The sequence below is a fragment of the Triticum urartu genome, unplaced genomic scaffold (genome assembly GCF_003073215.2).
Source record: "Triticum urartu cultivar G1812 unplaced genomic scaffold, Tu2.1 TuUngrouped_contig_6524, whole genome shotgun sequence".
Classification (NCBI taxonomy): domain Eukaryota; kingdom Viridiplantae; phylum Streptophyta; class Magnoliopsida; order Poales; family Poaceae; genus Triticum; species Triticum urartu.
The window spans coordinates 1-10,079 of NW_024117292.1; the positions used below are offsets into that span (position 1 = coordinate 1).

The 10,079-nt window shown below is 41.5% G+C and overlaps 1 protein-coding gene across 1 annotated transcript; it reads left to right on the top strand.

The window, feature by feature from the left end:
• The first annotated feature begins 5 nt into the window (after positions 1-5).
• On the top strand, positions 6-8,801 carry LOC125530733 (secretory carrier-associated membrane protein 3). The gene is made up of 12 exons (XM_048695132.1): positions 6-166; positions 1,558-1,656; positions 2,217-2,279; positions 3,461-3,494; positions 3,978-4,100; positions 6,337-6,399; positions 6,496-6,589; positions 6,691-6,736; positions 6,846-6,913; positions 7,810-7,858; positions 8,261-8,326; positions 8,424-8,801. Exons 1-12 carry the CDS (start codon positions 119-121, stop codon positions 8,508-8,510), a joined length of 840 nt encoding a protein of 279 aa, XP_048551089.1. The 5' UTR covers positions 6-118; the 3' UTR covers positions 8,511-8,801.
• Positions 8,802-10,079: the final 1,278 nt, after the last annotated feature.

Sequence of the window (10,079 nt, forward strand, 5' to 3'; positions counted from 1 at the left end):
CGCGACTAGAGAGAGATAGAGAGAGAGGGGAGAGGGAGGCACGCCGCACGCACTTGGTCGGTCGCCACCACCACGCCGCCCATCGCCGCCGCCCGTCGGAGAAGGCGCCCGGAGACCCATGGCGGGCCGCAACGGCTTCGAGGACGACGACGTCAACCCCTTCGCCGTGAGTGCTCGCTCTCCTTCCCGTCGGCGCGAGCGCAAGCATAGATCTCGGTTCTCCTTTTTTTCCGCGTCGGCCGTGTTCGTATTCGGGACCGGCATTGCCCGGATCTGAGGCCCCTAGCGGGGGACGGGGACGCGATTTGGGAGATGCGGATTTGTGCGCTTCGGGTTGGCGATTACGCTCTGTCGGCTGTGTCGGCTGATTATTGCTCTGGAAGCGGTAGGTTAGCTCTGGATCTGTGCTCGCGTGGTGAACTAAGGCTGCGCGGTGGGTGATTAGTGGCCTGTGCTAGGTGATTTGAAGCCAGCATGAGCTACAATGTAGTTTGGTTGGGATTTGGTGTCGCAGCAGATTAAAGCAATGTGGTGGCTTTGATATCTGTGACACCCTCTTATATGACTTGGTTTCTTGTTCATTAGTTACTGAGTACTGGCGTGAGGTTGCTGGAGCTTGGTTACCACCATATTGTGCTATGTTCAACATCAGGGACTTGGACATTACGTATGGTGGAATGATGGTAGTGTTTGTCAGGTAGAGGATGAGCCACTTGCTGCCCTTGGGTTCATATTGAGACGTCACTAATTTCAGACCCACTGTTTTTGTGCTCAGTCATTCAAGTGGTTTCTAGAAATTTTCCAATGTGCTACAAGCTACATATGTCGGAACATGGTTAATGTGATACCCAATGTATGGATAGATAGGTATGTTCGTAAGACAAAAATGTATGGATAGGTCATGGATAAAAATCTTAGGTTTGAGATTTCTACATTCTAGGCTCTATGTGGGAGCCAAAGTTGAAGGACTACATGTCGCAAGCTCTTTTGTACCGTCAGATAGGATTATTCATTGATGATGTCATTGAACTGATGTAGAACAAGGCAACGTTTGAGTGTAATCTACTTAAACACACCCCGCTGCGATCACATTAAAAACTATGTGTCTATGCACATGCCCTTGAAAACTTAATGTGCCTATGCACATGCCTGCGAAAGTATGCATTGGCAGGCCATTCTCAGTAACATGCCAAAATATTTTTGTTTTTTCTCGTGCATATTTACTGATTACTGGTTATCTAAATCCGAAACCTGTGTCAAGTTCTAATAATCAAGTAACTGCGCATGCATGCAGGATGCAGCAATTCTTGCACCCACCACTCGTCATTTCTTTTGGGTATTTTTGTATTGTTAGATCTTTCATCTGATTTCCATTGTATGTTATGTTATGTTGATATTCCATACATATTCATTACATAGAAGTACTTAAAATATTGATGTTGAACAGAAGGCTAGTTGTTGGCAAAGGAAATATTATGCTATTATTAAGTTGCTCAGAGGGTTCTATTTTTGGAGCTGCCCGTTCCTAATATCTTCCAAATGCTTCATTTTCTACAGGGAGGGAGTGTCCCCCCTGCCTCCAATTCCCGACTCTCACCTCTCTCCCACGAGCCTGCGGGTTTTTATAATGTGGACATTCCTATGGATTCAACTAAGGTACGTTTAGTTTTGAGAAGTTTTTCTTCACTCAAGAAAATTGTGTCAGCTAGCTTCTTACTCTAATTGGAATTGGATAGATGTTCTCTTCGTCATTGCCATTTATCTATTCCTTATGTATCATCAAGTACTTCTTGTGAGAATTTTTATAAGTCCGATGGTCTGTTTTCCAATTTTGGTGAAAATTATGAGACATCCTAGCATAATTTTTTTTTGTATTTTTGCCATTATTTGTTTCATTATCTTTTTAAGAATATACGCATGACCAACCACGTAAAATATTCTCTCGCATATTTTGAAAACAGTTAATGGAAGGGTACTGTAGTAATTCTGTTTGGTCACTTTCTCAATCGTAAGAGATCCATGTGCCAGCTCAAAGTTTGCCTTATAAAATTGACTGAATGGGGTAAAACTGTATACAAAACGTGACAATTATTCCTTTATTTATACTGTTCATGTGTAAAGTTAGTTTTGATTAAGTCAATAAAAATGTTTGTATTGGTTATCCCTTCTGTAGTTTGTTTATATATTTATATCATGCATGTTATTATCTCATTTAGGATGTGAAGAAAAAGGAAAAAGAGCTCCAAGCGATGGAAGCCGAGCTAAACAAAAGAGAAAAGGTATGCGTGTTACAATTCCTGAGTGATTGGACTGTTCTGCTGCTCTTAGCCAGTTACAGAAATATTGATATGCTACCAGCTTTCTCACAAGTGGTGTCACATCAGATGTAAATCCAGAATCTACAACGTCGCTGTGATTTGTGATTTGGATATGATAACTGGGGCATTGCTTTATTTAGTGTTACAACCAGTGAGTCAATAAAACCTTATTTATGTTGATTTGGGATTTTCAGATCATTAGTGCTGCATATAGTAGCTATCCTAGCCCTAAAATCCCTATAGTGAAGTAGTAATAGGAAATGACAATATGGTAATTTTTTTATGGTGTGCTGGCATGAGTCTACAGAATCTGCGTGTCCTCAACCTACCAAATACTAGTTAAGCAGTTCACTGTAATTGCCACCAGAGCATTGGAATTACTGAACAGGTAGTGTGCATTGACTTAAGAGTAGGAGGTCAAATGGCTACCAGAACTATCTGTTTGGTAGTGATGCAATTTGAGGCCGAGTAATAGGGGCAGAAACATGCATCATCTTGCAGCATATAGTGGCTCTGCTGGAAAATAAAGTGTGCTTTTGCTAGTAGTTCAAACAGGCATGTGAATTTTAATGGGAAAAATAATTTTAGCACTCCTTTTTTTTTCTGATTTCTCATCAATGTAAGATAAATTTGTGCTGTGAGGAAAACAATGCGGCACTCTATCTCAGCACAAATTTATCTTAGATTGATGAAAAATTGCAAACATGTGTAACAATCATTTGTTTTTTTCTTTCTTTCTGATTACCATTTGTCCCAAGAACCCAAGAACAGGTGCAAGAACCATTTCATTTCGACGTGGTTTTGTCCCTTGGTCTTGTTATCTAGATAGGGGAATCTATATCTCAACTTCTTGCTAAATTTGGTTGGTTATGGGCTTATGGCGTCGTATATCCAGTGATGAATGGTCTATACAATTTTGTTTCCCAGTCAAAACGGTGGTTCATCTGGGAGGATCATGTTTCTTGAGCTTATTATTTAATATGTTGAATTTTGACAGTGAGATGTCATAGTATTTTAAATCACAGAAAGATTGTCTCTTTGTAGTGTATTCCATGTATGTGGATACATGTTTTATTTACCATATGAGATGTTCCTTCTCGAACTGCTGATCTGATTCCTCTTTGTTTGTCTCTCTGCCCTAGGAACTGAAAAGGAAGGAAGAGGCTGCGTCGCGAGGTACAACCCGCATTCTTTCCTTTTGCTGAATAGCTTTAATAGTTTTGTTTTGTTCACGTCTCTGGCATAAAAAATTGAAGACAGAACCATGCTTGATGAAAGCAATTTGTGCACCTGGAAGTGTGTACCAAGAAACTGTAGCCTGCCCACTCATTTTGAGAGGAGTTCACAGTGTTTCGGAATTGTTCATAAAAGGGCATCATAGACATTTAGAGTTTAGGACATGGGATGGGACATCAGGGTTATCAGTATGTCACACTGCAACCTGCATGGTTATTGGTAATATTTGCTGACAATGATCCTTTTCTTAGATTGATAATTTAGAATTGGTCATTTCAAGGCTCCAATTTTGGGATGTCCGAAAATAAACAATTGTCATTTCTTCTGGCAAGAGCAAATTTAGTTTTGTACTTTGTATGGTTTCCCTAGCAGTATGTTTGCACAATTATACTTCTCCTAATCACTTCTTTGTTTCATTTTCAGCTGGCATTGTCATAGAAGACAAAAACTGGCCACCCTTTTTCCCTCTCATTCATCACAATATTTCAAATGAGATACCCATCCATCTACAAAAAATGCAGTACCTTGCATTTTCATCATTTTTGGGTAAGCTCTGGTAATGTGAAAACTTTGGTGTTTGATATGAATATGTTGTGCTGCCATTACCTTTTCTTTTGCTGGAGTACTTTTGAATATTTTGGGAAATAATTACGTGGTGTTCCACGGGACCTCCAATCCCTTTATTGTAAGGATTACAAGTTTACATCCAGAATCTAATATGGTCTCTCAATAGATTGCGAACCTGGGTTCTCTGGTACAAAGGTTCTGTTGGGTTGTGGCCCATGTTTGCCTGCCAATAATCTGTCTAGCCAAAATTTGGTCAAGTTTTTTGCTTGCCCATGAGTTGGCCAATATTGGCAAGAACATTGGGGGCATCGGCATGCCCAAAAGTTTTCCCACCATCCAAACAAAGACCAATCTTTTGGTCATGACCAGAAATTTGGTATGGTGCAGTTTGGGCAGTCTAAACATACCTTAATTCTCCCAACACTTCCTCACAAGATTGACATAAAATAACAACCTTGGCCATCTTTTATTTTCTAATACACTCGAAGAGACCTCTGCCTTTGCTGAGATTTGCCTCCATGCCTTGACCGCACCACCAGTACCAGCCACCATACCCACCATGATTGAGTTTCTGCTGGCGTATCAAGGACTTACGAATACTGGATCGCCATATCAAACTGTGTGCTTCATATGATGCAGAAGCCTGGAGGGTGTTCTCTATTATCACGTGAAGCACCTCCAACAACAGGATCATGTCTCCCACCTATACCAATGCAGTCCTGGCCTCCACCGCCTCTTCCTCAAACCTCCAAAGCCGGGTGCCTACCTCCTCTACTTACATGTCCCAAGCCTTGGGCTCCATCACCTCTCCATTCTCTTGGTCCTCTCGGTTTCGCTGCCTCCGGTTGTACCATCCCCAAGCCTCCACAGCAGGCAGATCAACAAAGCCAAGTAGCTGGACAAGCATGGCTAACGACCAACTAAAAGTACCAGCATAGTTAACAGCACCACAAGTCCACACCATAGATCAGATCAGCCACAGTAGTGTCAGAAGAGCCATTGTAACTTGTAAAGATCAGCCCAGCAACCTGAACTGGAGTCCAACAGCAACATGACAAAAACAGAGACACACAATGCCTCTTGATTCCCGTCGCTCCAAAGCCACAACAAGTTACTACTCCTTTCTCTCACTCCTTTCCTTCTTGCATGACCACAGCCAGATCACATGAGCAGTGAGTAGCCAGTGGTCATATTCATCGGCGATCTGCCAGTAATACTGATCCTCCTCTTCTTCCAGATCTAATCCGGCTTATCTCAAACACTAGTGATGCAGATAACATTTTCCAATTTCCCTGCAACGGGCAACATAATTGTAACACGTGTCAGTCTCTCTGCGCGGTCTGACCGGAGCTGCACAGGTGGCCACTGGAGCCTGGTGGCGCCTGCATGCCTGTTGGAATTGAATCACTCAACTCCCCCTCTTCCTGAGATATGCTTCAAGCACACACGCAAAACTACTACTAGCACTGAGGCTTTGTTGACATCACACACACACACACACACACACACATCACCAGCACTGAAACCCTCCTCTCTCTCACTCTCACTCACACTCTATCGCTATCTGTTATTTCTCACAACTTGCACAAGTACACAAGCTGTTTAGGTGACTTGCTGCCTCACACAGCAAAAGCCATTTTCTTTGTTGATACACTACAAGCTTGTGTTACACAAGATGTACCCTCCTATTTATAGGAGTTCTAGGCTGGTGTTAGTGTTCCTGGCACTACAGTAAGACGGCAGTACAGTAAGGTGGCGCTACAGTACACAGGCAGACAAAACCATTTCCATCACCTTCTTCATGAAGCCAGTCCCTGCCGACCTGCTCATACAGCTCATAGCTACCTTATCCTGGAGTCTACAGCTAGCTATTACAGCTTCTAATCTTTCTTAATTATTAAGTAACCAAAGAGAGAGGGGTTACAGGACACAAGGATTATCCTAACAATGCCGACTATCATTTTGGACATTTATTAGATCCTAATACAAATTCACTAACAAGTATTTATGTTGCAACTTCCTGTCATATTTTGCACGAATGATGTGATTATGAACATGAGAAGCAAATAAGTTTGAATTCCTCAAATACCTGCAAAGGGATCTACCATCTTCATTTGATTAGTGGACCAAGAGCTAATCTGGTGGAGAAGCAATTTGATATATAGCTTTTTTTATGGATTTTGTGTAATTTTTGTAAAATTTGGATCTCATGCAGGAATTGCTCTCTGCCTCTTCTTTAATATCATAGCGACCACAACTGCATGGATTAAGGGAGAAGGTATAGCTAAAGTGTATCTTATTGTGCACATCTGATATAGCAGTTGCTATCACTATATTAACTTCGCGAAACTAATACAAATCTCTGCTTTAACAGGTGTCATGGTTTGGTTGCTTGCCATTATCTACTTCATTTCTGGTGTCCCTGGGGCTTATGTGTTATGGTATCGCCCTCTTTATAATGCGATGAGGTAGGGTATATGCATTGAGAATTTATTGTCTATATGAAAGAAATTCACCTTTCCAAATATGTCATGTGACCATATCTTGTTTATTATAATGCCTGTCGCAGAACTGAGAGTGCTTTGAAGTTTGGGTGGTTTTTCCTATTTTACATGGTAAGATACACTTTACTAGTGGTTTCATGCGGCCACATCTTAGCATTAAATGAAAGGTTCAACCTATCCTCAACTGCACACCCTACTGATCATCTTTGTCCATTTCCAGATTCACATAATCTTCTGTGTGTGGTCAGCTGTGTCTCCCCCATTCCCTTTCAAAGGAAATTCTTTGACGTAAGTCTCATATTCTTTTCTTGTGCACCATGGTTTGCCGTGCGGGCTGTAAGTCAGTAAACGGGTATAGATGTGAGGGGTTATGCATTTCCATGGTCATAGTTTCTGTTTTGTCCGTAAAAGATTATGTGACCTTTTCATAAAAAGTAAGTTGTTTCATTGAATGGTTTGTCTGAAGATGTTGTTAGAAGTTAGAATACACAATTAACAAAGATAATCAATGAACTAGATATATAGATTTAATGTGGAACTCAAATATGGAAAGAAACAGGCACACACCAAACGTGGTTAACTACAAGCAGGGGAGTTTACACTGGCGTCAACACATCCATGCAGCTATAAAGGCTATACTTCCTCCGTCCGGAAATACTTGTCATCAAAATGGATAAAAGGGGGTGTATCTAGACGTATTTTAGTTCTAGGTGCATCTCTTTTTATTCATTTTGATGACAAGTATTTCCGGACGGAGGGAGTACATAAGTGGCATGTGAGAAATACGGGAGCAAATCCAAAAATTATATACATGAGCGGCTGTTATATACTAGTTGTCAAGTAACATGTTCCTGAACCGATTGTTTGCCTTTTTGCCTGAGTTGTGGTCAATGTTGACCTCTGCAAAGGATCATGGAAGAAGCATAATTTTTTATCCTGGAACTTAACACACAGGAGTAAAATTTTATACCAGGTACATGGTAAATTGCTAATGCAGACTGAAATTGTTGTGTTTCTTGTCATTCATGTCACTCGTAAGTTTTGCTTGGAATAAATTCTTACCCTCCATGTTATCATATTCAGATTTAGACCTTTCTACCATAACATTTACTCTTTGTTGAGAACGCATTAAAACTTTTATTTTGATCTTATTAACTAAATTACTTTGCTTTTTGATGCTGTAGTGGGATTTTGCCTGCCATTGATGTCATAACCAAGAGCCTTATTGTTGGGGTAAGTCTTCATTACAGGTTTATCCAATTAGCCTGGACTAATTTGTTTATGTAGCCATTTGCCTATATCTACGTCTTACCCAGCCCATGCTCTATATTTTAAACCAATGATTGTGCTGCTTAATTTGTTTATGTAGCAATATGCCCATATCTTCCTCTTACGCAGCCCATGTTCTATGTTTTCCCCAAAGATTGTGCTGCTTGATGCTGCCTCAGTGCCGGCAGAGTCCACTGGCTAGACAAGAAAATCCTTGCATTTTGAAACAGACATAGTGCACTATACCTCACACGCATGAGTATCAGGGGTTTACTTGGTAGATTGCATCTGGAAGTGGTTACTGGGTCTGCCAGTCTTATTTAACCCCTTACTGACATATATTTTTGTGGAATTTTCATTTGGCAGATATTTTACTTTGTTGGATTTGGATTGTTCTGCCTTGAATCACTGCTGAGCATAGGTGTCATTCAGGTGGGTGTGGTTTACCTCTATTTTTTTTGAAGATCTTACATTGCAGCTCATGTTATTCCTGTCTCTTGATCATCGACCTGTCTGACTCAACATGCAGCAAGTGTACATGTACTTCCGTGGAAGTGGAAAATCCCAGGAGTTGAAACAACAGGCAGCACGTGGTGCCCTGAGCTCTGCGTTCTGATGAAGAAAACCAGCAGCCAGAGAGTTGTAGCCAGGGTAGTGAGTGGAAGGAGACAGGATGTGTGCCGATTGGGCAGGGTAGTGCGGATTTGGATCGCTGAAATCATACAGCTATATCTTTTTGCTCTTCTGTTAATACAAATATAAAGGAGCCTTCTCGTGTGGATACTTTAAGGTGGTGTTGTTTCCATTCGTTGACATGGTTTCAGATGTGGTTGATAGCGAGGACCGACTAATATTGTTGGTGGAATATATTTGCATATGTTTGTGTGGGAGTAAAATTACTTGTTCATTTTGGTGGCAGTGTTGATGCAGCCTGCTATGTTTGTCAGGTAAGGCGATTCGCTTGCTCGAGTACCAGAGCATTTCTGTTTTCCATTTCCATTTGATTGGTCAGTGGCTACCTGTTAATTTCACACAGTTGGATCTTTTGTCATTCTTGGTTAAGATATATCTAGTATGGTCGAACTAAGCTGTTGCATTGCATCCAGTGCCTTTTGTGGCCTTAATCTTATGGTTTGAGTTTCGGTAGGGAGAAAACCTTTTTTATCCAAGCAAACAAACTGTGAGCTTTACTCTCCTGCTGCCTAGTTGCGCTCACTACACTAGGTGCTTGTACCATAGTGTTCAGAGTGTCTTGTAAGCTGATAGGTGAGGATCAATAGATGCAAATAATCCTGTCTTCTCTCTCTAAAGTCATGATTCCATTTAACCGAGTGACATGGAGAGAATGCGCAGACTTTCTCGCACTTCACGTGTTGGAAACCTGACCATGCTTAGCTTGAGCAGCTAGATACCTGAGTGATGAAATCAACGGCTCAACGGTGGGGAGTAATCTGTGCCGAACTCAACTGGCAACGTAGAGCCGCCATGTGATCGGCATCTGCTAGTTCCACCAGTGCTGTCCGCACTCTTTTGTTTACTCGTCTCCAACTCTAAATTTCTGATGCATCCCATTCCCTGCCAGAACACGCTATGTGACCATTGGCGCATCCAAAGTGCCTATCAGTATCGCTCTCCTACACTCTGGCATTCTGCCCTAGCAACTAGACGCGATCTTGCTACATGGGGAAGCTAGATATGTATATAGAAGAACAGGGAGTGAAACGTTGTGTGTGGCAGGACATCATTTTTTCACCAGACACCACATGCCATCAATCATTGTGGCCATTCAATTCTACCATAAATGGTATAGTTGTCAGCATTTGTTGCGCTCATCACACATCTATATATGATCATGCCTAAAGCGAATACTGCTTCAAGCCATGACAAAGAAGCCACTATGAACTCAACCAACGACGGGGACGTGTTGATTGATTTCCAGCTCAGTATAACAAACGAAAGACACATCGTGACACCAGACCCTCTGTGTAACTTACCAAAAAAGTTGAGTACAAAAGATCATTGAATTTTTAATTGATTATTGATGGTCAAACGGTGATCATCTTAAGTGCGGAAAGACCATTTGATTCGATTCTCGATGATTTGCTAGTTCCAATTTTCATGGCTTCGCTCTGCAACAATTATGTCGTGAGTCGCTCTATAGATTAGACGAGAACTAGAACGATGT

Coding starts and splice junctions, on each gene's coding strand:
- LOC125530733 (XM_048695132.1), top strand. CDS start 119: ATGGCGGGCCGCAACGGCTTCGAGGACGACGACGTCAACCCCTTCGCC. Junction 167..1,557: donor ACGACGTCAACCCCTTCGCC/GTGAGTGCTCGC, acceptor CATTTTCTACAG/GGAGGGAGTGTCCCCCCTGC. Junction 4,101..6,336: donor TGCATTTTCATCATTTTTGG/GTAAGCTCTGGT, acceptor GATCTCATGCAG/GAATTGCTCTCTGCCTCTTC.